This window comes from Electrophorus electricus, chromosome 4, assembly GCF_013358815.1.
Source record: "Electrophorus electricus isolate fEleEle1 chromosome 4, fEleEle1.pri, whole genome shotgun sequence".
NCBI classification, from domain to species: domain Eukaryota; kingdom Metazoa; phylum Chordata; class Actinopteri; order Gymnotiformes; family Gymnotidae; genus Electrophorus; species Electrophorus electricus.
The window spans coordinates 10,237,929-10,264,559 of NC_049538.1; the positions used below are offsets into that span (position 1 = coordinate 10,237,929).

The 26,631-nt window shown below is 47.2% G+C and overlaps 1 protein-coding gene across 4 annotated transcripts; it reads right to left on the minus strand.

Moving 5' to 3' along the window:
- Positions 1-495: 495 nt before the first annotated feature.
- nedd4a (NEDD4 E3 ubiquitin protein ligase a) lies at positions 496-26,631 on the minus strand. Of its 4 annotated transcripts, XM_035525125.1 has the most exons (29): positions 26,410-26,631; positions 25,710-25,783; positions 24,166-24,244; positions 24,003-24,041; positions 19,814-19,867; positions 11,498-11,548; positions 11,000-11,061; positions 10,753-10,855; positions 9,935-10,098; positions 9,384-9,498; positions 8,135-8,302; positions 7,905-7,976; positions 7,236-7,355; positions 6,876-7,148; positions 6,508-6,585; positions 6,181-6,235; positions 6,044-6,102; positions 5,733-5,798; positions 5,384-5,613; positions 4,793-4,914; positions 4,634-4,704; positions 4,306-4,401; positions 3,844-3,917; positions 3,508-3,568; positions 3,212-3,271; positions 2,898-3,005; positions 2,433-2,529; positions 2,045-2,117; positions 496-1,824 (listed from the first exon to the last, which is right to left on the minus strand). In XM_035525125.1, exons 1-29 carry the CDS (start codon positions 26,479-26,481, stop codon positions 1,722-1,724), a joined length of 2,799 nt encoding a protein of 932 aa, XP_035381018.1. In that variant the 5' UTR covers positions 26,482-26,631; the 3' UTR covers positions 496-1,721. The 4 variants fall into 4 exon arrangements, with proteins under 4 accessions (XP_035381018.1, XP_035381019.1, XP_035381016.1 ...); XM_035525126.1 differs by lacking the exon at positions 11,498-11,548; XM_035525123.1 differs by lacking the exons at positions 19,814-19,867; positions 24,003-24,041; positions 24,166-24,244; positions 25,710-25,783; positions 26,410-26,631 and adding an exon at positions 16,068-17,425.

Below are 26,631 nucleotides of genomic sequence, written 5' to 3' on the forward strand. Positions count from 1 at the left end.
TTCAGGAGACTGCAGGATGTTATAAAAGTGATTTGATACGTGTGGCCTGATATGTTAATCTAAAAGTAAATTTAAAGACCAAGTTCCTCCTTTAAAACTGCATGCTGAGATGCAGACCTACCCAGTATGAGCATAGTAGAATGGACTGTCCCCAGAGTCAGGTTTTAGGCTTACTACAGTCTACTACCAGATTCTAGACACGTGAACACATGTAGCGTGGTCACTATACAAAAACAAACGAAAAATCAGACATTTTTAACAATTGCTAATGTGGCTAACCAATTTATTTCATGAAAGAACTGAAGTTTTCAGTTTGTAGTATTCGAAGTGTGGAGTGAAGCGCCCTCGTCTGGTGGAAATATATTTTTACTTCAGGAACATTTTCCAAAACGGCTGTGAATACTGTTCTGCTGGGCCTCATTTTAAAATGGAAAACTAAATAAATACACAATTCACAGACTAAAAGTTCATTTCCACTGATTTTTATTTTTAGCCTTTTTTTTTTTTTTTTTTACCTGAAATTGTGTTGCCATCAACACCGGCATCCAGCTGCTTAAACCATTATGATTCATCACAGATTAAAGGCATATCACCCCTGACACTGTTCAGTTAATAACAATGCTCCTCTGCTTAAAGCTCCTAACGAAAAATACTCCGTGAAGTTAAGAACAGCTCCGCTAACGCCTCCCGAATTCACCTTATAACGCAGTGATTACTCATTCAAGACAGGTGAAGGCATTTTAAATTTAACAGTCAGATAAAGTACTAGAGAACGAATGTGCATGTGTTCACCACTGTCCATGTAAACATTCACCCACATCTGATAGACAGGCAAAGCTGATGATTTCTCTCAGAATCAAACACGAAGTGTGAATGAGCCCACTGGCAAAGACCAAGACACTGTTAAGACTTCATTACCGTTCCTTCTTTTACTTTTTAAAGACCTTCAAAAAGACCATAAAAGTACAAAATTAGATATTAAGAAAAGTTGACTTTAGACCAAAAGTTTTCTAAAGTGGGCCATTAGCAAATAAAATTAATGTAAACAAATTTAAAGTGTGTATAAAGAATAAATTACCACGAAACACAGAGACGTTTGGGTGTCTTAGGTGACTACAGCTGCTTCTGCAGAGACAGGGGACCATGTCCCTGGATGTAACCCAGCTAACCTCCCGCTCAGATCCACAGCCAGATCATGACTTGTCAACTTCTGTAAAGACCTACAACTATAAAGCAACTAAACGATCACGTTTTACAAGCTGTAGAAACTAAACTATGCTGAAATTGTGTCCATTTCACAATATAATATGGATATAGAATGTCCTTAAAAAAGCTTAGACAAATGTGCAATATATAACGTTTTTTGCCCAAAATACATAAGGTAAAATCTCTAGATATTTATTCATTCATACATACATAATTATTTGGACTTGATGTACAAAAGCAAACTTAATTTCTGTAAACTTCATAAACATAAATGCTCATGATACAGAGCTGTAAGTAGTGATATCAACGTGCAGTTCTTCCTCGAGGCGAGAAAAATCGGGTTTCGGTCCACACTCTTGTGACCGAGTCTAAACCTTTAAGCTTCGTCTCCGAGTGGCGTGTGTGCCTCGCCCGCCTCGCCCGCCTCGCCCGCCTCGCCCGCTTCCTCCTGACCTGGCAGGCCAGGTGCCACCTCCATGGGCTGGCAGTGTGGCCACAGCCAGGCGGTGCCGACCTTAGTCGACCCCGTCGAAGCCCTGCGCGTTCTCGATTGCCATGTGCAGCTTCTCCCGGAGATCCTCGAATGACTCATATGGAGGCAGATCCAGACGGTTAAAGCTGAAAAAGAGAGAGAGAAACAAACAGAGTGACATTGAGAGAGACAGAAAGGGAAATACAGATATAAATTGAAAGACAAAGAAAGAAAGAGAGAGAGAGAGAGAGAGAGAGAGAGAGAGAGAGAGAGAGAGAGAGAGAGAGAGAGAGAGAGAGAATATTTGATTTACGATTCTACAGCACAGAGAGGCAGGTGTGCAGTGATGGGTGCAGCTCTACTCACCACGTGTGGGCTCTGGGCAGCTTGTCTCGGGTTCCCCACTGCTCAATTGTGAATAACTGAGGCCCGTTCGACCCTGAGCACACACAGTCAACCGCACAACGTTCACACGTTAAAAGCTGTTTAAGCTCACCATGTTTCCCTAGCTTCAGACAGACAGAGGCACACGCGCACATGAGAACCTTTCCTCAAGCCTGCTACTGCACAGTTCCGTATCAGCACGCCTTCTGGAGAATTCTGTGAAGTTTGTATAAATGATTATTTTTCCTTGTTTTAAATGGAGAACAGGCTTGTCTCCACAGCAGACTGGAAGTTAAAGGTTTGTAGTTGGTTACACCTTCAATTTAAGGCTTGACCAAGTGACAGACGGTAAGAGGAGGGCAGGACTGACCGTAGAGCTCGGCGAATCCGTTCATCGGCACACGGGATGTGCCTGTGACAAACTGGAGCAGACGGATTCGCTTCTCGGCATCCATTAGCAGAACAGTCTGGAAGAGAGAGAAAAAAAAAAGATGAAGGAGTCCATTTTACACCTAATCTATATAATTACTGACAGTTAACCAGCAAAGGCACACCATACTAGTGCAAGGACATCTACAGACTGAGGGGCTTTGTTTCAGTTTGGTATAAGCAGTCTTTGACAAGAAATATCCATCCATTTTCAAAAAAATACCATCTGGACTTCCAAACTTCTCCAAGTCTGGAAATGAGGAGCTTTCACTGTCTGCACTCTTCTACATTGCCCAGACCTCCAAAAAAAATACAGCAACTTCTGCTGAGTGGAGGGGCGGCGTCAAGCCTGTGAGGATGAGCCTGACGACATGGAGACTTGGTTTGTAGGAGAGACTACACTCACCTTCCAGAACCACTGGATGACAGGCTGGTTGGCCGCGTAGCCGTTCTTATACTTGGTGTTCTCTCTCCAGTCATTCACATCCACATCTCCCAAACCACACATGAGCAACTGGAGAAAGGGTGGGTCATGGAGGAGTGATCAAGAAAGAAAGAAGGAAAAACAAGAGTGAAAGATAGAAAAGGGGATGAGGGAGAGAGAGAGGGAAAAAGAGAGGGGGGAAAGAGGGAGGGGTGGTCACTCTCAGTCTGAAGTGGTCACTGCACCCTTCACTGCACATTACAGAAGCACCTCGTCCTCTCAGACGCAGGTCTCACCTCCAGCTCGTTCTCATCAAAGATCTTAATGAGATCCTGCGGGATGAGCTCGTAGAAGCCCTGCAGGGGTCACATGAGACAGAGTAAGACTCACGGCTGTAAGTCACCTTTTAATCCAACCAGAAGCATTACAGGCTCTAACAATTACAGGTTATTACAGGAAGCATTTTAAGGAAGAGTTTATAACAGTCTGAAACTGGAGGGCAAAACCCCAAGAAAACTGCAACAAAATCACAGGAGTGTGGATGTGTGTGATCCATGCTCAGCGAACCGTGCTCAGTGAACATGACCTTTACCTCCTTGAAGGAGCTCATTTGCCTCTGAATCCGATTCACGAACCTCCACTGCATCACGTGGCTGGAAAACACAGTCCAGATTAGATCACAGTCATTACGGCCGTGCAACAGCACGTTATCCTGCACCAGTGAGACCAAGACTCCAAAAACAGGACTCATCACACTACAAAGATCTTTCACGGTGATGACCACGGTTTAATCAGTGGCCCGTGGTTCTGTGTTAACATTCAAGAACCACAGAAAAACAAGGAACATTCCTTAGAGCACTGTACTGTAATTGCAGGCATATGAGAAGACTGCATGCAGTTCCTTCTGTTACCACAAGGGGGCTCTTACTGGATGTATTCTTTCTTGTTGCTGTTGTCCACAACAATGTCGGTACCCCCTGGTTTCAGCTCGTGCTGGTGTGTCTAAGAACAACACATTGTTAGGAGCATTTAACACTGAAATGATCCAGTCAGCCTTTACTGAACGTTTACATCAAGACTACACTTTACAACATTGACTCATTTTCTCATTTTGAATCTTCTGGCCATTCTAACCTAGAAATAAAGCTATATTAGGAGACTATTAGCGTTTCTTTGGAAAACACTTTCCAACTTTTGAAAAGTAGTTTTGCTAAATATTTTATACCTATCAAACTAATTTCAGATCTTTTAATGGGAGGTCACCATCTGCATGATTCTGGTCTTCCCTTTTTACAGATTCAGGACCAGCTGCTCCTGAATACATCCTGACTTTGACCGTTAGAAAGAAAACAGTAACACTGTTCTCAAAACAGCAGGTCAGAGGCCGCACCTGTCCAAAAAGCTCCTCATCGATAGTGAAGCGCAGGTCCAGGTCAGTGGGATCATTCTCTAAGATCCATTTCAGAGAATTAAAATACTCACTGTCCTGGAATAACACACACACACACACACACACACACACACACACACACACACACACACACACACACACACACACACACACACACACACACACACACACACACACACTCTTCAGTGACTTTACTAGAGCATATATGTTAGGTGAAGTGTGACGCGTACATTAAACATCCAAGAGGTACTTCTATCCCCCAAAACACAGATCCCACATCACTCACCCCAGATTCCATATTACTTACCACAGATTCCATATCGTGCAATGTGATTGGCTTCTGCAACATCATTTTGTAGAATGGGCGAATAAAAAATGCTATAGATAAAAACAAACAAACAAAACAATAAATACATAAACATTCAGAACATCACAAACAAAGCAGCAAACCATGCATGCCACCCACCATCCAGCAGTTTCCCATGGTGCACTGCCATTCCTGCCACGCGCCCGATGAACTTGAAGTAGGAGAGGTGATCCTCGTTACAGAGGCCTGAGTTGGGATTGATCTGAAGTGTGTAGTTATCCCTGCAAGAGCAGCACACTGCCTTTCACAACCACTCTGACACTAGGGGTTTCAAACCCCTACAGCAAGGCTGGCTCAGTGCAGTCATGTCACACATCCATCTTTTCATTCACATGGTCAGATCAACTATTGGAAAAATCTCCTATAATAGTAAACTTAGTAAATAATAGGCTGAATTTCACTAATTAAACTCATTAGCTGGTTGGTTGTCTTACTGTTTCAATAACACTACACTTAAAAAGACGCTTCTCCACAGAGATTGTCCACTAATAGTTTGATAAAGTCCAGATCTAGGGATAATCTGCAAGTAGAAACTACCCCAACAACAGTAAAAATACCCCTACGTCTGTAAAACTACTCCAACACCTGTAAAAATACCCCTACATATGTGAACCTACCCCAACATCTGTAAAACAACGCCAACACCTCTAAAATACCCCATAGGTCTGTAAAACGAAATTCATTACTTACGTGGCAGAGTACTCAAACAGCCCATAATAAGGATTGAACATCTCCTTGGAGATGAGAAAGAACCACTCTCGGGCCACACCCCCGTAGTCCAGGCCTTTTTCTCCTGCAAACTCCACCCAGAGGCGGGCCTTGAGGAGGTCTGGCCGCTTGACAGACATGATGGGCCGGTAGGAATCCTCCAGCACGGCATTCCGTCTCACTGACATCTCAAAACGATTCGGGATGTCTGCCTGGAGACGACCGACAAAGATAAAAGGAGAAAAGACAAAGGAGGAGATACATATTCAAATAACGATGCCACCTGTTTTGAGATCAAAACAAACAAACAGTGGAATGGAATGGGCCTTACTGGCTTCTTGAGTTTCTTGCGGAAGTACTCGTACTTCTGTTTGTAGTCTCTGGAGTAAGGCACAGCCTGGAACAGACCAGCAGAGACACGGGTCTAAGAGTCATTACCGCTCACCCACACCTGTGTAGTGCACAACGCAGCTCCCATGACTGTCTTGAGCTGTGTCAGAATCTAGGACACTGTGCAGAGCACGTGTTGTAAGTTCAGGAGCAAGAAATGTGCGTCTATGCGGTGAGCACAGACTCTTCCATTCCCTGAGAATTCCCTGTAGCCATGGAGCTAATTTGCTTTTTGGAAAACTATGAACTCACTGGTCCTGTGATGGCAGAGCTCTGCAGCCTGGGGTCCTCCCACTGCGTAGTCTTAGTGTCTGGGGAAGAGCAGAACCAGCTCACCACACTGTCAAACTGTTTCCATGTTGTGTCTGTGTGTGTCTATGTGCGCTTACTGTGATCAATGTAAAAGATTCTCCCATCACTGTGAACCCTCTCCTCCCAGCCGGGCTACAGGAGAACACACACACACACATACACACACACATACACACATACATACACACATACATACACACACACATACACACACACATACACACACACATACACACACATACACACACATACACACATACACATACACACATACACACATACACACATACACACATACACACATACACACATACACACATACACACACACACATTTTGGGGTGAATCTCATTTCCTCCTTAATCTCAAACTACTTAAATTGAATTATGACCTCTTTGCCCTCACCGGTAGTGGTCCCAGGTCATTGGGGTCAAGTGAAGGTCGTCTCCTCACGTGGGCCGGAATCTTCAGCCTGGGGTCATCCTGCACGTGCGCAGGAAACAGGGAGGCAGAGACAGGAAGTGATGTTCAGTGATGCACTCTAACATGCAAATGAGAGCTTTAATAAAGGAGTTTTCGGATTGTCAGATCTGGGTAATCATGACCAATCTCACCTACTAAAGAGGAGGATTAAACAAAAAAAAAAAAAAAAAAAAAAAAAAAAAAAAAAAAAAAAAAAAAAAAAAAAAAATCACCACCTCTGATGTAGCTTCCTCCACATTTACACACACACACACACACACACACACACACACACACACACACACACTCACCCAGGTCGTGGTCTTGGTGTTGTGGTCAATGAAGAAAGGTCGTCCGCTGGGGGCGCTACGCACCTCCCACCCAGCTGGCATGCAGCCCGCATACTCAAACGTGTGTGTGTGGTGGGGGCCGGGGGACTGTGGGGGGCCGGGGGACTGTGGGGGGCCGGGGGAGTGTAGAGGGGAGGTGTCGGGCGAGAGAAGGGGCGGGGTGTACACCGTCGGGCTCTGGGAATGGACGCCCCCGGCGACTGCCGTCGGACTTGCCTCTGCTGGCTGGATGAGCTGAAGGAGAATTTGGACGGTGCTCAGTGTTACCACTGCAACAACTACCCTCATAACTGACCTACGGGCTGGGCGTGTGTGCCCTACCTGAACTAGCGGCCGTGTCCATGTAGTGGTTCTGCTGTTGTGGTTGATGTAATAAACCCGTCCCTTGCTGTCCCGTTTCTGCTCCCAGCCTGGGGGCAAACCCGGGGTAGTGGGCACCATCTGGGGAGCGCGAGAGAGAGAGAGAGAGAGAGAGAGAGAGAGAGAGAGAGAGAGAGAGAGAGAGAGAGAGAGAGAGAGAGAGAGAGAGAGAGAGAGAGAGAGAGAGAGAGAGAGAGAGAGAGAGAGAGATTAGCAGTCACACATCCTTATAGGAAAAAAGAAAAGGAATGACGGATGAGCTTCACCAACCCAGCAGTGAGATCAGGAAACGCAGTGCACGTGTGTGTGTGTGTGGTCAGTAAATACAGCATGTCTGTTGATCCACGCAGTGCACGTGTGTGTGTGGTCAGTAAATACAGCATGTCTGTTGATCCACTTCTCTGTGTGCTGCAGCTGGGGACGTTGAGAAGGGTGATAGTGAGGACGTCATCTCCCCATAACAGGACACCTACAAACACTGTGGAAGCCAAATCAGCCCTTCAACCTTCATACCTGACTCCAGACCAGTGTGAGGAACAGTGTGTGGGAGGAAGAATCAGTGTGTGTGAGGAAGAGTCTGTGAGAGGAAGAGTGAGAGAGGAAGAGTCTGTGGGCTTGACGGAGACTCACCATGGGATGAACTGGGTATTCCTCCACTGCCAGCATCTGGAGACTCCCCCTCCGACTACCGTGACCCTGCGGCTAAAACACACACACGTGCACATACACAATCACACAAACATACCATTTAAGAATAGACTTGCTAAATGGTAGAACGACTGTGGGGTGAGTGTGTGTGTGTGTGTGTGTGTGTGTGTGTGTGTGTGGTGTGCACGTGCTTAAGGAGTGTAAGGAGTCACCGTGAGACAGGCGTGTCTGTCAGTACTGTAGTCTGTAGTCTGTAGTCTGTTGAAATCCTCGCAGAAAGTGAATCTCAGAGGAGAGAGGGGAAGAGGAGAGTTCTGGTTCTGGTTCTGGTTCTGACTGCTGTACAGAGTGCTGTCATTCTCACTGATGATCTCCCAGCTCTAGGAAACACACACGCACGATCTTCAGTAGAGGGCAGAGCGCGTAGATAAAAGTCCCACATGTTCATGGGCACACACTCCTCTGAGAGTGTGAGAGTTCTGCAGGGACAGGCCCAGTTTTGTGTATTACTGCAGATACTACAGACTGATTTCAGCTTCTGCTTCCTGATAATTTACATCTAGACCCGTTAAACAGTTCAGAATGTGGCACCTTTTGTTTGAATGTCTGACTAACAGACGTCTCTGACCTCTGTGTGAATAAATGAATAAACACATTCACTTGCTTTGATTCCTGGGTTTGGTTTGTGAACACAAAAGGACAAAACCACCATGTAGGACAGACATCTGTGTGTGAGGGAAAAGCTAGAAAAGACAGAATGCTTGCTCACAGCCATTACAGAGTCACTGGACATCAGAAGACACAAACCACTCATCCCTGAGGTCCACGAATCATTGGGCTTGATGCAAACAACGATGAAGTGCGATTTATTTAAACTCACTTCAGGATTGTCTGCTTCTCTCTTTTTTTCTTTTTTTTTTTAAACTTTTGCTCACCTAAAATTGGACGCTTTGCTACCACAGATGACTGCTTCTAGCACTTATTGATTAGTATTGACTGGTATTGATTAGTATTGTATGGTATTAATTAGTATTGACTGGCATTGTTTGGTATTGATTGGTATTGCACTCATCATTGTTTGATATAGCAGTTATGTTCATTTTGTATGTCTAAGTATCAGCATTGATTCCTGTATTGATCAGTATTCTAGTTCAACAGTATTTTTGACTCCATCCTACTGTACTGGCTAGGATACATTATATGAGTAGACGACTAAGCAGTGTCATGTGGCGAGCTGTGTATCCTGATACAAATATCAGGAAATAAAAGATGAAATTCCCGTCTATAGTGTCATGTTCATCTTTCCAGCTCAAATCTAAATGTCTTCAGTGTACAGCAAACAAAAGAGAACTGGCTTTGTTGAGCCAACAAAGACAAAGGGGAGTGTTTGTGTGTGCACGTGTGCGAGCAAGCATGTGCATGTATGCGTGTATGTATATACATGTGCGTGTGTGCATGTACCTCAGGGGACTCCCTTGGGTCGCTGGTTTCCTCATGTTCAGAGATCTGTCTGCGTGTGATGAACGGGTGCTGGGTGTGTGTGCTGTGTGTCTGCTCTGCCTCTCTCTGCACATCCCTGACACACACACGCATGCACACACACACACACGTTTAAAGTCTCAGTGTCACTTGTATAAACCCATAAACTTTTCATTGTACAGTAGCACGTAAGACGTAAAGACCGAGGCCTGTTCCACGTATAATGACATATTCCATTAGGGCAGCCGCACATTACAAGCATGCAGAAAATGACCTAATTACGAAGCATCTCAGAATTAGACTCTGTGAGCAGGACCATGATGTTAAGATTAGAATGATTACAAAGCCAATAACAGATCCAGAGATATTACACAACACACACAATGAACAACATTATTACATGAACAACACGTTTCCCTGCCTGTGCACGCAGGCAGGCGTGCGCGCGCACACACACACACACACACACACACACACACACACACACACACACACAGTGAGAGCGAGAGCATGTGATGTGTAGCTGGCATTACTGTATAGTGGGTCTGGACCACTGGGTGGTGCGGTTTTCATGGTTGACATAGTAAGTACGGCCGAGATTGTCCTGCCTCTCCTCCCAGCCAGGGGGCAGTGCAGGCAGCTGCTGCGTGTGGAGCGGCCCACATAGCTCCTGATTCTCCAGGAACTCCCAGCCGGGCTGTGAAACAAAAAAAGACAATCAGTGCCAAGTCCTTCCAAAATGGGCCTCCTATCTCTGTCATGAACACGACAGAGGACAGTACTGGAGATGCTGACTTCTTCCCAGAACTCTCACCCAAGGCTCAGTATGCCAAAACCATGTGTCCAAAAGACACGCACCTCATCCTTATCCATTCTACCTTCCAGTTTAAAGTGAATTGTAAATAACAAAGTTTGAATAACTAATTTGAATCAGTTCGCTTTTGGAACGATTCAGAAGCCGACATACGATAGAACATCAGTGTTTGGTGCATCTCGGATACGTACTAACTTACAAGCTTCTTCACACGTGACATTGTATATGATTCGGGTTTAAGGGGATTTGGTTGTATGTTCTGAACTGGTGTTTCTAAACACAGCATTACGGTACTGTGAGGCTCATTCACAGCTCATGGAATACCAGAGGAGCTTTTTAAGTGGACCTGGGACTGTGGTGCTGACCTGGCCCAACCTGATCCGGTCCCCATGTGCTGCAATGCTGTTAGACTTTGTGGAAATGGTCAGATATGCATGTGCTACATGCGGAACATATCGGGCTCCAGTAAGGCAATCAGCAACAGCATCAGAACACAATACGAACGGTATCTGAACAGTATCTGAACGGGCATCTTACATCCATCTCTTCGGTCTGCTCGGGCAACTCCTCCTCCGAGCCACTGCTCTTCGGTAGGTACGTCATCTTCAGCCTCAGGTGACCTTTGACCCTCGACTTGTGACTGCATGAAATGTGTGACAGACAAATAAACAAATGTACTATTACAGTCCAGTTACAAGCGAACGCACTCGAAATCAGAGCATGAAAGGTCACAAAAACAAAACAAAGAAAAAAGTAAACTAGCAGTTAAAGAAACATTGCAGACCTTCTGGGGTGCAGAAGGAAATCTTTGAATGTGTATGGTCTCTCAGAGCCTGGAGCCTCTGTCTGAAACAGCAGAACGAGAAAGGTTACACATGTATGCTTTATTACACAGAAAACGAGCCGCAAACCCTGAGCCTCATCATAAGCATGCGTGTAAATATTTATGACCATGTTGACAATAATCACCACAGTTGTGATGGAAGGTGTCGTCGTAATTTACACAACAGCAGCTGGTGCTGCAAAGCCAACCTGGGCCAAATAAGGGCTTCAGTGTTCAGATGCAGGGTGGAAATATGAGCAGAAACTCTTCCTCGGTACTGCCCAACATCTGCTGAAAGGCTGGAAGAGCTGGGGGAGGGTTGGGCTTTGCGTTCAGAAATTCCCAGCAGGGACCATGGGATGCACACGCATGCACGCACGCAGACGCACACACACGCAGACGCACACACACGCAGACGCACACACGCACGCACGAGACAGAAGCAGCACAGTAACTCACTGGTATTTGGTGCAGAGGAATATCCACTTGACCCAAGAAGTCATCCCGCGTCTGAGGGGAGATCACAGGACTCGAGGTTTAAAAAGTAAACTTTAACTTCTTACCTGAACCCCCACCCCCGCCTTGCCCAGACACCTTTGCCCTGTTTCTCTTCCTGGAACGACTCGGCCAGTCATTGCGGGGACCATTTTACCATCTAGTGCAGGACATGCCACGTGCCTCTCAGGTGAGCCGTAGCTCCAGGTGCCGTCGTCTCGGCTCCGCCTGCATGTGATCCCATGACCCCGGTCACCACTGTGACTACCATGATAAAAACAGTAAACATTTCACCTGCTTTCAGATCCCGTTTGGATACTGTTGTTTCATATGCCAACACGCCACTGACGCTCAGAGTACACGGCACGGACGGCCCGGAGTTGGTTGTGTTTACGCTTGTGTTTGCGCTGCTGGAAACTCAATAAACACAGAAATGCTGGATGGAGTGGGGTGGAGTGGGGGGGGGGTCACCTTTCCTACCACAAGACCAAACTATCCACATAAACTCCTCAACAAACCCATTAAACAATTAAACAACAATCTAGTGATTTTTGTATTGTTACAGCAGTGTGAGCACAATACTCTAAAACAGACCGCAAAATCTCCTGCACATCAAGAAGGAGTCTCTCTGTTCTCTCTGTTACACAGCACCACACTGGCAGGGAAAAGCATCTGTCATACCCAGACAGAAGCTACCAAACCAGCACAACACCCGTGTTTTGTCCACAGGGGGAAAAGCCTTCTTGGTAGCCTTCTCATGGCCTAAGCAGACCTGCTGTAACTGCATGACAAACCACAGTGCTGCCCTCCTCCGAGGCCCCGCCCACCTCCGACTCTGAGCTGTGAACAGTACAAACACCAAATGGAGAGCGCCTGTACCGTCCAAACCAAACTTCCAAAGAGACTCCCATTAAAGGAATACTCTAACATACTTAAAACCAAAAGTCGACACAATAACCATCTTAACCGAAGACTAAGTAGATATTTGGTTTTGTTTAAAGTGTGAATAAGACCAGCACTCGAATACAATTGCTCTAAAATTTGTTTGTGCACACTAAACAGATGGGGGCCCTACAAGAGCTGATCCTATACCGCAACACAAAATCCACCAGTATGCAATGGTTTCAAAAAAACACATTTTATGTCAAGAACTTGCTTTATATCAATGCAATGTCCATAGTGCCTGCAGTTGTCTAGTCATTCATAAACACTTATACTGTGTGTGTGTGTGTGTGTGTGTGTGTGTGTGAGTGAGAGAGAGAGAGAGTGTGAGACACTCCCAGCCAGTCTCTCTTTCCTCAAGCTTGGCTCTTCTACCAGAGGTCTGGGAGCTTGATGGTCCTGCAAAGTATCTTAACTGTTCCCAGGACTGCACTTTTCTGGACAGAGATCTTGTATGTTGTTTCTGGCATCTATTGGAGCCATTCTCCCAGTTTGGGGGTCACAGCCTCTAGCCACAATTAGTACTTCAACTTTATGAGTCAGTAATACAACATTCTTTTAACCAGTTGGCCGCTCAGACAGATTCCCGTCTTACTCAGAATCTACACTCCACATCACAATAATGGAAGAATAGTCTCCATACAGATTAAAATTCATACGTCCAACCTCTGAAATTATTTAATGCTAATGTTAATATCATAGCATAATCAACAAAATGTAAAATACCTAACTATAGAAAAGTTAACAGATAGCGTAGACGTCCTTGTCGCGCTAGACGCAAGCGCTTTTTCAGGTAGCCAATCAGCACGCATGCGCAAAGCGGGACAAAAACAGCGGGTAAATGCGGTGTAATTATCCAGAGCGGTTTAGCCTGGCTAACGTTGGTTAACGTGTGAGGAAAGAAGAAATGGAGGGCAAAGTTTTGAGGCACGAACTCTGCTTAAATAAGCATTTTCTGAACCTGGTACTCCCGGGGTTAGCGTGCCTTTTTAAATGTCTGCTTCTGGACTGTGAGAATTGGCTTTTCTACGCAAAGGCTCGACAATTAGCCGCTGAGCTAACTCGGGTGTCGCAGACTCCCGGAAGACCCCTGCAGGTGCCAGGCTGCTGTGCGCTGTGGTGGACTGGGAAAGCCCTGCCAGAAACAACTCTCTTATCTTACGATAGAGGAAGCTTGGAATCTTGGGACAGGGTTGGAAAGCATTCCTCCTGCTCCAGGCCACCAGGCTGGATAACAATGGAAAAAACCATGCTGTTGATACCAGCACATCCCTGGTACTGTTTATTTAGGGTTTATGATTTAAACCAGTAACCAGTAAGTTCCAAGGTCTAAGTGGGATACATCCCCAAAGATGATGGAGTGACCGAGCTGTGGGACTTCCAGATACAGACAGACAAGAAGGTAACGGCTAACCAACCGTACATAGTGATGGTTGACAAACAGCAGAAGAGGGCCATAGTGATAGATGTGGTGATCCAGAGTGATTGGAACATCAGGAAAAAGGAACGTGAAAAGCTCAAGAAATACCAAGGGCTGAGAGAAGAGCTAGAAAAGATGTGGGGGTGAAGGCAACTGTGGTTCCCATTGTAACCAGAGCACTAGGGGCTGTGACTCCCAAACTGGGAGAATGGCTCCAACAGATCCCAGGAACAGCATCTGAGATCTCCGTCCAGAAGTGTGCAGTCCTGGGAACAGCTAAGGTACTATGTAGGACCCTCAAACTCCCAGACCTCTGGGTGAGTGGGGAATTTACACACACACACACACACACAAATACGCACACCCACGCACGCGCACACACACACCCACACGCACTATAATATGCAAAATTGAAAATAACTGATTTAGATTTGGTCCACCAAAAACCAACATTTCACAATCTTAATTTTGTTTACTTATCTTCCCTCCAAAAACAAACAAACAAAAAAAACCCCCCACAAGATCTGTTGCATATATTAAACATATCTAGGCTCTATAGTCACTAATGCACCATGATGTCCCCTCGACTCCAGGCAAGCTGAAATCGTTGTGATTAATCTACTGTTTATGGGGATTTCGTTCTTTGTTTATGACCCCTAGCCTTGTCTACAGTCATAAGCTCTGAAAGGGAGTCACGTGGCAGCCCTGTGTAGGTTGGCACCGTGGGCCACTGCTTTTAGCCACGAAACAGTGGCCCAATATACACAGACGGTAAGAGGAGCTGAATGTCGAAATGAGACTCTAAAAGCCAAGACACAGCAAAGGTAATGGCTGAACACGTCCACGGTGCCAGACTGCGACGCCAAGAGAGATCAGCAAGAATATCGGCAAAGAGGAGAGGTGAGAGAGAGACAGAACATTCATCAGAGCAAAAAGGACATCAGAAGAGTACACAGGGAACAGGACACCCGCCCCGACTCCCCCGTCAGCCGTGCAGTGGAATGAAGGGCCAACAGCACTCCTCTCTCATTAAATTCGAGTCGAGGGCACTGGGCATCGCGGCCACAGGGGGCCAGACAATCTGGAGACAGGCAGAGTATTTCTGACGCTTCACATTCACCGGCCAGCTGGGGCGCGCTCCACCGGCCAGCTATAATTAGCTCCAAGGTAAATAGTTAAACAGGGTACTCCAAGTGCTAACAGAATTTTAAAAAACAAAAACAAAAAAGAACCCCATCCCTCTTCCGCGCATGTATACAAACACGCGCACACACACTCACTAACGCGGGAGGCCTCCCGCGAGGCAAAATTGTGTTCTAAACCTTTTTTTGAGAGAGAGATAGAGAAACAGAAAGAGAGATAGCAAGAGAGAGAGAGAGAGAGAGCGAGATCTCAAACAAGCAGGAGATACAGAGAGAGGAGGGGAGGGGGCTTTAGGATGGCAGTCAGGAAATCCAACACCTCTAAGTGTTTGTTCACATGGGCTTGTTAAGTGCATGACTCTGGCCAGCGTCAGTGTCCGATGGCACATGCTGAAGTTAGCATGTGCTGGCTTGACGGAGGCTGTGTAGAGCCGCCTGTCAGCTCTCATGGGTTAGTGCCTTGAATACATGCAAGTTCCTCACTTAAGTTTATTTTTAAGTTTATTAGAGACACTATTTCTAGTCCCTAATACTTCTGCACAAACACTAACTTTACATGTCCTAAAGTAACTTCTTCAAAGCAAGGCACTGTTTTGCTTTTACTCTGTAAACACTGTAAACGCATGAAGCCATTAACTCTTACGAGTGGAGTATTACAGGGAAGAGTATAGCGCACACACGTCTATCAAAACTGTACAACGATATAGACACTTATGTTCACTGCAAAGTACACCATTAGTAACTACAACAACAGGCAACTGGCAAACAGGCAACTGTAAAATAACAGAAAAAAGTTTGCTCTTCCTTAGTGGAACTATAAATTAGTTTAACATTTTCTCTAACTTGCGGCTGGAGATTTCGCAATTTCAGATATATTTTTCTAGGTCTATTTTTCTAGTTGCCGCCTGTCCACTTCCCCTTTACTTGCTTTAAAAGAGCCCCCCCACCCCACCCCACCCCCAATTTTCTTTGCGTGTAAACGGAGAGAGCCAAACTTGTTGTCTGGACCGTACAGGACGGGAAGGCTTACTGGGAGGCTTTCTCCAGAGCAGGTAACAAAGTGATCCTCTTTATCGCCGGTGCAGGTGTCTTTCGGAGAGTCCCATTTCACCTTGGCGGAGCTGCCCCGACGCACGTGTATGTGTACGTGTGCCATTCCGTTCATAGAAGCAAGGGGTTTAGTGTTCAACACATGACACGTCGTCCCGCCGTTCGAGCATGGCACCTCCAGGGAAACGCTCCTCTTCAGGCCATGCTGGGACCCCATGTCCTGCAACGCATCCGCCGTTCCAATAGCTGGGCAAGTGTGGTGTCTCCTCTCGGCTGACGGCTTTCCTGTGGGCAGCAGGCAGGCCGAGGAGCTGCGATGCAGCTTTGGGTTACAACACGCCCTCGGGCCGGCCACCTCCTCGGAGCCGTCGGCGTTGACCGTTGCCCTGGTCGCGCTTCCTTTCCCAGGAGGAAGTGGTGGCTGGTGCGCCGGCATGTTGGAGTGCCGCTCCGTTCGCTCCGGCCCTCCGGTCGTCTCTGCGGAGATGCTGAAGTGTAGGACAGGCCTGGCATCGCGGTACTCGGCGGACGGGCCGCCACTCTTGGACAGCCTCAAGCCGTTGACGGCCGAGGCTACGGGAGCCTTTGGCTGCGCTTGCTCCTGCGGTGCATCCGACGCCGACAGCCGCAGCTGGTGCGAGGTCTGGAACGGGCCTCGGGCCGAGGGGGTGGGAAGAGGAGGGAGGGGCGGAGCCACGGGGCTGACGGGCGAGGCTGGCGGCGTGGTACACGGACTCTGCGGGAACACCACCAGTGAGGTGCAGCGACGCAGCGGAGCCCCAGGCCGGCGCCGGGACGCGCTCTTCTCCGCCGCCGCCTTGCGCTCCAGTACGTCCGTCTCGAACACGGCGCTGCCGCCACTGCAGTAGCCCACGTCGCTGGCGGCACTGCTGCAGCACGAGCCTCCGTCCGAGGCACACAGACCCGCCGCCTCCGGCTCCTCGGCCGCCCGCACGCAGGGCTGGAGGGAGATCTGTAGTGAGCTTTTCTTGCTCCCGTCGCCGCTGTTCACTTTGGGCAAGAACACGGCGGTGTGCCGCTGCAAGCCGCCGTAATCGGGCGACAGAGGCGGCAGCGCGGGGGCCAGCTGCCCCGGGGTCACCTTCACGTGGAAGGAGCCGGCGTGGTGCGCGGCGTCGGCCGGGTTGTGCTCGCCCGCCCCGGGGCCGTCCTCCGAGCCGTGGCTGTAGCTCTCAGACAAGGGGTCGGTGTTGCTTCTCCTCGTGGCAAAATGCAGGCGCAGACGACGCGCCATCCGGCCTCTCTAATCCCCGGTTGAATCGAGCGGAAAACCAGACATGACAGGGAAAAAGATATTCAAGAAAAAACGAAGAAAAGGGAAGCGGGGGGGGGGGGGGTGGGGTGGGGGGGGGGGAACGCCGCGGCACACAGAGCGGCCGAGCAGCTGGTCTGGATCCCACGCTGTGATCACAGTCGTTAGCGCCTGCACAGCGCCAAAATAGCTCCCGTGACACGCCGCATACCTCTCACGGCTCCTCCGACACTAACGGCCACTGCAAGTCAAACGCGGCTTGGAGAGAAGCTGTGGCTCTACCGCGCAGTGTGCTGTGACAGCGAACACCCGGTGGTCTCTCTCTTTAAGGAGCTGGAATTAACTCCAGCTTTGAGCTTTCCTGGAGGCAGCCGCAGCGGGTGAGCAGAAGCCCCACAGTGCCGCCTCCCCCTCCTGCCTCGCTGTGGGGCGGACCTCAGACCCTTGTGAGAGCGGGGGCGGAGCACCAGGAGTGGAGCCCCCGCCCCCTCTCCCCACAAGGTCCGGCGTCTGGTCACCTCACCACAAGAACAACAATCTGGGGAACAGGAACGGCTGGCGAGTGCTGGGGTCAGACCGCCTGCCGTGGAGACCGCGAGTAGAATTACAGGAGATCGGGAGGAACGGGTTAATTCCGTATCAATCCGAGGATACCGGTGTCTAACAGTGTCCGTAGACAGGAGCCACTAGGGTTGTGGAAATATTTGGGAAGCTGCTGGCGAGCTTCTGCACACCGCTAAAAGTCAGCAAGCTTAAAAATGAATGCCTGACTCAGCTTTGAAGGCGTAAAAAAAGTGAGAAAGAGGGAGAGGGGGGGAGAGACCTCTGCCAAGCCAACTGAAGAAAGAATGGGAAAACAGTTTTCTGAGGAAAAAAAAAACAAAAAACATTTTGCTGGAAGCTTGAATCTCTCCCTGCAGAGCTGCACAGAATGCCCCGGCAGTGTCTTCTGTCGGCCTGGACAGCCCCAAGCTCCAATGCACCAGGGCCCCCAGGGCCCACCGTGCTCGTCACCTGAGCTGCAGTGCTGCAGGCAGTGATGGCCCTGGTGCGCGAGTCTGTCAGTGCCATTCCAGCGCCGGTAATCACAAACACCTGCACGAGGCAGAGTCACCGAAAACACTGAAAGACACTGAAGATGGTGGCCAGAGGCGGGGGTTCTGATTGAGTAAATCAATAATAAGACCTATCATTCTTAACTTAATGCTGCCTTACATTATCACAAACTATAATATAAAGGCAGTACATGTCAAAACCATTAGTAGTCTAAAAACTACTAAGTAGCAATTTATTAACAGTTTACTGACTACACAGATCGAGGTGCACTAAATCCCACTATCACCTGTGAGTAGTCATCTGAAAATCAGAGTTTATGTACTCAGGAAGGACACGGCTGACCAGTTGTCAGAAATTCCCCACACGAGTAAACGCCGACATACATCAAGTTGATTCAGATCCAGCAGCGTGTCAAGACGCAGTTGGGCCGTCTTTGTCAGATGACTTGGGCGACTTTTCCCCTTTGTTAATCCCATGCTGGACTCATGCACAGGGGCTTTCTCTCGCTCCCTCTCTCGCCAAACGATGCCATTGACCATGAAGCAAAACACTAGTCCCACTGTGTACGGGTTTGTTTAACCTTCGCCAGGATTTGGAGTGGAAAACCGCTCATACGTGATGTAGGGAAAAGAACGCCCCGTCACACAGCACCAGGCTTTTACAGAGTTCCAGGCCGGTTTCGTTCTTGCTTTAACACTACCCCCGGGTATGATCCATTTCCAGCATGTGCGTTTTATGGCAACGCCCGGTAAAAAAGTCATCCTTGTCCGTTCACTGCAAATTAGCACTCAGGTGGACGCCTACCATTCAGGCGCGGAGCCAAAGCTAACAGTGGGAGCAGCCTCGGAGCCAGAACCAGCCACAGCCCTTTTTACGAGGCTGTTCCATTTAAGAGTGCTGATCTGGGATTAGTTGGTGCCATGTACGATAAAAGAAATAAATGCCTGCAGTTTTCTGTCGCTCTACGACAGCTGATAGGGCTGTTGCTTTATTTTAATTTTTTTTTTTTTGGTCAAAATAATGTAGAACCTTTTCACAGTGGTTCAACAGTGTGTTTTAAAAATAATTTTGCAAGGTAATCACAATATTCTGTCCAAACTGGGCAGTCATGGTAGCTGATCCCAGGTGAGCACCCTTCTGTGATTAACATTGGTGAACACAGCTTTACTACAGCTGATTCCGCATCCCCATTCATTTCCGTCTTAAATCATGAGGGGTGATTCAGAAAGACTCACCAAGCCTCAAGCTAGTCAACATTACAAATTCACACTAATTAATTTACACTGAAATCACATTTTAATCCTCTAAACACCATGCATGCAATTTAGATTTCTGGCTCTGAAGTTACAGTACAATAATTATGTAAAATATCAAAAACAAACAAAAAATGCACATACCAAACGATTCTCATCAAACACTTCTAGAAGTAGCCGATGCTTCCTCGGGTGGACCTAAGGGACAACCAGATTTCACCATTATTCATTCATTATTATTCAGTCATTATTATTCATTCATTAATTATAAATTTCTCAACAGGTCAGTTCCTCACCATCACGCTGCCACAACGTGGCATTACAGCTGCACACTCACATTTTTTAAATATGGCATCACAGTCAGATAAAACACTAGGCTTAGGAAACAATTAATGCTTTTAAACGAAGGTGCATTTTCAGAGTAGGTGCTAAAACATCACTAGCTGGTCATGAAGCGTTTGGGGGGGGGGGGGGGGGGGGTTAACCCTTCCAGCAGAGGTCATGCCCAACATCATCACCGCAGCGAGCACGTTCAACAACCTGCTGACACTGCACTGCGTGCCAAACACTAGAGCGTCCTCTGCATGTCATACACGCTTCAGGTGGACCGGGTGTGTTTTGAAAGCACGGACCCGTGTCATGTGGGGCTCCTACAAATGCAGGACCACCGCCCCAGGACAGACAGGAGCGCCGCACGTGAGCCGAATAACGGCAAAGCCGACACAGTCGAACACCCGTAAAGCGGCAAATGCGCCCAGCTGTCAAAACGCTGGAGAATGACTGATGCGCATCCAAAACAAAAAAAAAACAAAAACGAGAGAGCAAAAGACATTTGCAAAATCACTGCAACTCTAAAATGAAGTGTGGATCAGTGACAGGGGAAATGGCAGAACATGTATGAGTGACTAAAGGTTACAGCAAAGAGAGAGAGAGGAGGGGGGGGGATTTAGTGATACTAAAGCGTGAGCTGGGGGCACACGAAGGTGTCCAGTCTGTGGTTTCACTCCAGAGGGACTCTTTAGTGTCAGCTGATGATGTGTGTGTGTGCGCACAAGGGCGTGTGTACTGTTAACGGACAGTGACTCATTACAGCGCTCCCCAATTTAAGGACGCTGGCCGACAGGGTAGGTCTGTTTTAAGCGAGAGACACACCAAACTGACACTGAAGAACTAACGCCAACTGGGAGAGACTGACGAGCCACTGCCCTCAGCTCACTGTCGCCGGCCGTCGCCTGTGTGTATTTACACTTCAACACGTCGAGCAGACTGCAGCTGATGACACACACACAAACACACACTATACACCTGCGCTAAAGAAAAGCACTCGGGAAACAACAGCTTTGTTCTGAAGGTTCAGGCTTCTTCTAACAAGTATACTGAGTTCTGATTATCTCCCACCTCTTCCTATAACGAGTATACTGAGTTCTGATTGGCTCCCACCTCTTTCTATAATTAGTATACTGAGTTCTGATTGGCTCCTTCCTTCCAGAAAATTACATAAAGTAACAGACAGTAGCACCAAATTACTTTCCTTGTTGCAAAATACGTCTGTCTGTCTTGGTAGATCAAGCCACAATGTGACCAAAAAGCCTTATGCAGTTGAAGTCTGTATTATCTCGCTTTGAGTCAAATTTAGAATGAGCAGCCAATCAGAAAACTTCTTCATAGCCGACCGTCGAGATGCCAATTCAACGTGCACAATCAGCCAAAACAGGACTGAGACAGAACAAATTAGTGCAAGCAGGAGCCGCCAGCCTTACAGGCCCTGACACTGCCCAGTTTAGAGCCCACATGTGCCAATTAGTTAATTGGTTAATTGACTGGTTGTTCAGTGACTGATTGCTGTAGTGCTAAAGCAAATGGAGGACTGTAAAAACCATGGCGCCACTGAACACATCGCGCTCCATCGACGACATTCCAAGAGGACTGGAGCTTAAGCCACACAACTCATCCTAGGCACTTCCTGCAACAGGAGCCTTTGACCCCTGCCTTGGGCATGCAACCTCTGACTCCTGAGGTGGTCAGGCCCACTCGTAAAGAAGCACGTCTCGGTTTACGGTCCTGCTGTATCCAAGCATGCTCCGTGCCAGTGGGGTTGGGAACGCTATCCCATGCCGTGCCGTCCTCTGCGCCAGTGGGGGGCAAATCTACGCCTGGGTGAAAACGCGACGCCCTCAATTTCACCTTACAAGAACTGGAAACCTCCGCTAATGCACTGCTCTCTAAATATAGCTCCGCTACCCAAAACACGTTTCTCGGGAAAGACAGCACAGAGGGATGCAACCAGCAGGAGGACACGTCCACTCGCGCCAGACAGACGCTGTCGGTGGCAGTTTCAGTCCTGAGGGAGCTCAGGGGCCGTGCCCCTAGGCCGAGCTGGTCCAGCATACACTACCACAGCCAGGATCCACCGTACCATCCCCAGGGCCATCGAAGCCCAGAGCAATAATATCCAAAATGTCCTTCAGTCTCCAGAGGACATCAGCCTCAGTTTTTCAGCCACAGCAGCTCGTTTAGAGATGATGGACACGAGGGCTGCAGAGGCTCACCTCCAGACACAAGTGCCCACTGGACTAACACTGAGGGCAACTACAGTTGTACCTGCAGGAGTCTCTCAATCCAAACTCTATGAAAAAAGCTAAAAATGTACAAAGGTTGAACGTACAACTATATATGCAGAGACACTGAATCCTGTGCACCATAACTCTGGATAAGACCATCTGCCAAATGCCAGAAGTGTAAATGTGGAGATTTTTCATTATTCTGCTTTGTGATGAAGAGCAATAATCACTTCCTTTATCACATCTGGTCCTCCAGCCACTTTCTCAAGCACAACCAAGGAGTGGGAGTATGACAGCATGTTCCAGACCGGCCTGGCTGCTTGCCTTCATCACAAGCCCAGTGAAAGCTAGATTTACAAAATGTATAGCAGATTATATTTTAAAAGAAACGCCTGGAGGTGCAGAGGTTGAGTGCACCCTCCCCTTCTCCCTGTATGCAAACACATCACTCTCTGCAGAGGCAGGTGAAAACTGAGGAAACCCAAACAGCACCAACAAACCAGCACCACAGACTCAGAGGACACAGAGGTTGAGAAAAACACCTTACAGCCCCGAGCTGAACAATGAACATAGCTCTGCGTGTGCGTGTGTGTGTGTGTGTATACGCAGTAAGAACACAGAGCTAAACTGCAGGCAAATGCCCTGAGACAACAAAGATTTGAATCAGAGCAGTGCTGTGTGTTAGGCACATGTGCCAGCAGGGCCAACGCGATTTCGCTCTCGGCCGATCTAAACCAGAAAGCTAGAGCTGACCCTGGATCGGTCCTCCACACCAGTATGCGTGTGGCAGCCTGCAAGGTTTCGGCATCTTTTCCCCTGCCTGTGTAGCCATGTCCTCGCATGCACAGGGAATGGGACAGAGACGCTTGTCCTCAGGTGGAGAATGGTGGGACGGTAATGGAAGGCCGCTGCTGATATGCAGAGGATTTGGTTTCGTTTAATCAAGGAAAGATCAGATGCATTAAGCAAGGTTTTTAAAGTGTTTATAAAAGGTTTTAAAAAGGTTTGTCAGGATAGAGAACCTGCTAAGCTTGGAGAGCATGACTGGCTGGAATATCTACACGCTCATCTGCATATTACACCTACTGAAGAGTTAAAACACTATTCCCGGGTGCCACAGCGACTGTAGTGAAAGACAGAGTCCATCACCACCGCCATAGGTTCTCCTGCTAGTGTTTAGTTATTTACTGTGCAGATACTGAATAGAAGTATTAATTACTTCTCTCTGAATAATTTATGTACCTCTTACCAAATATCATTAGTCATTTCTCAAGGCTTAGAAGCTACTCCTATGAGTTTTGTAGCAAGTGAATAGCAGTGGCATCTTTATTCCTTATCTGTCTGTCTGCCGTCCAGTGAGGACCAGAGCTGGATGGGGTCCCTGTAATAAAGGCAGGAGGCAGCCACCCTAGCCGGGACTCGAACCCGATGGTTAGACCCGGGTCTGATGGGAGGTAAACGCAAGCGCTGAACACCAGACAAAAGAGCAGCTCCCTGGCATGGCAGACAGAGCACACATCTAACCTTCCTAAGTGACGGTCTCTGTCACAGTCTCCTTCAGAGACGGTTCCTCTCCACTGGCATGTGTTGTAAAAAGATGCCAGCCCAGGCAGTGTTAGGGTCAGGGTCAGCGTAAGGGTCAGGGTCACTGTTAGGGTCAGTGTAAGGGTCAGGGTTAGGGTCAGGAATTTGGCACCCCAGTGATACGTCATAAAAACTGCACTTTCACAGAAATATGTAAATATATTTATCTGGAGAAGACAGTCACTTACTCTGAAAAAGAATTCCTCGTTCCACTTCGGATCCAAAGTCTGAACATTTTAAGAAGAAAAACAAAAACAAGCAAGCAACAAAACAAACAATGAATAACAAATTTTAAATGGAACATAACCGTATCTCTCAGAGCCTGAGGGTGTGAGTAAACAAATGGCTCACCTTCTTGATGGTTTTTGTTTGGAGACTGGTCAGTTCTCCGTTTACAGGATCATACAGTGAAAGTCTCGTATATGGGTCACTGCAGATGACAATAACGGCAGTAAACACCCAAAGCTTTAGTTAAGTGGGACTCCGAACACAAACATACCTGGAGACCTTTGTAAAGAACCCTACATCGCAACATCCTACACGAGTCCTTTCCTAACCTGATCAAACCCATATGAAAGGCTTATCACATGGCATCGCGGTTCTTCAAAAGTGTTGCACACGTTAAGGAAACTAAGGGGAAATTAAGTGTTTAAAGCAATTCACACACTAGACGTTGAACGCATTATTTATGCAGTGTGACCTGTGGGAAATCCTCCCACACCCATCAAACCTTTAAGATGATATAGAATGTTTTATTTCATATATAAACACGCACAAATACAAAAAGCTTAGAGATCATATGTGCAGATGTTTGCTCTAACTATACAAACGTGCTAAGCATCCATTTTAACAGCCGAAAGCAGAGAACAAGCTGACAAGATTGTGTGACCACCTGGAGGTCAGGTGCAGTGAGACCTGTGTGTCCAAAACAACTACAGTTCTGAATGCTTTTACAGCTTAGCTGTAAAAGGCAAGCGTAGAAGTACATTAAAATCAAATAACCCTGCATATAAATAAAAAACAAAGCAATCAAGAGTAGTAATGCAGTAATATGACAGGTTTAACTGGCTCCACAGACAACAGGGAAGCTTTGCTTTAATGCCAAGACATATGCAGCCTGCTTAGGTTGCTAAGGAAACATTAGCAATTGTTTGAAAACATCCATGTGAAATACTTTATTATTCCTTTCTGAAAAACTGGTTTATGGTTAAATCTATTAACTCTCAAATCATTTGTCTGGAACATTTGTCTTGATTAGACAGGGAAATCACAGAGTACCGTGGGGAAATTTAGTAAGGTCATGAAGACGAGAACAGACGCTCTCGCAAGGACAGCAGCGAAGACAATGCTGCCCCCCAGTGGACGTACAGGCTACAACCTCACAATTTCACTTAGGAAACCATTCCATAGGAAATGACACTAGTAAACTGGGCCTAATTCACTCCAAAACAAAGATGGCTGGAACAAGCTCAGTGAGCATAGCCAGACACACACAAAAAATTCCAAAAATGAACAAAAGCCATCATCTAATTGTTCAGGAGACACCTGTGATTAATGGAGAAGGGTATCAGGCTGCCAGAATGACTTCTCAACATGTGCTCACTTGAGAGGTGTTTATGGTTTCAACTCAGTGCTGTCAAATCAAACTCAGAAACCAGAGACCGTGGTGCTGTGTTGTGAGCAGTGTCACCAAAGAACAACAATACAAACTAAAACACTGAAGAGAATAAAAGTACAAAATTTAGATTTCATACAAAAGCAGTAATCCTCTAGTAACAATCAGATCTGACAAGGTCACAGTGTACACAAAGTTACTTATGTTATCTTTGTTAAACAAATAGACCCTAGCTTGTAGCCTGGATAGACCAGATTAACAGTTTATGTGTAAGACTGACCTGGCACCCAGAATATCCTTCTTGGCGAGCCCAATTCCAGCAACGACTTTCACTCTCAGGATTCTGGATTCATCCTGCAGGGGATATAAAAGTATTCATTCACACTCAACTGCGTAACACATTTTGTGGATACAAAACATCAATTAAGTAAAATATAGGAAACATGGGTTGTGTATACCAGCAACAAAATAAATGTATTTCATGTTTGCCAGTGCTGTACAAAACCAAGCTAGCAGGCTAAATGATGGAAAGAAAGTGCGGCCTTGCTTGCAAACTGACAGCATTTACTGCCGATTACGCACCGCGCGATCTGACCCACATAATCACGAGACACTAGGGAACGGGGAAAAGATAGTGACTTCAGAGGTACTACGACAACTTTTCCTAACTAATACACGCACCAGTGCAACGTTAACAAATAATGTATTACGGAAATATACGTAGCCAACAAAGTGAAACAACTTAGCACATTTGATTCAAACTCTAGATATGATTTTAGTCCGAAATGTCTTCGCAAATTGAAGAAGCCTTGACTTCAGATTTCAGGGAATCCAGCAATGCACAGAAGAAGCCCGCTGGCTCTGGTCCGCTTGCTGATCATGTAAAGTTACTGGTTAGCTACGCACGACCTCCATAAATATCAAGCACATATCAAACCACTTCTATCTACCTAACCACCGACACGGGCGGACTCGTTTACCTCCTCGGCGCGCAGCCCCCGGATCTCGGGCACGAGTGCAGCCATGTTATTCGCATTACTCGCGCTGCTCATATTCTCAGCCCGAAAGTTGCTCGCGTGAGTCCGAACGAAGCCGAACGACGAAGCAGTCTGAAGAGCTCGCGCGGGGCCTCGCGCCGTCGGGACTGCACTATCACGCGCACCGAGGTTGGACGCCTTCAGCCTCACGTCTTTACTTCCGTT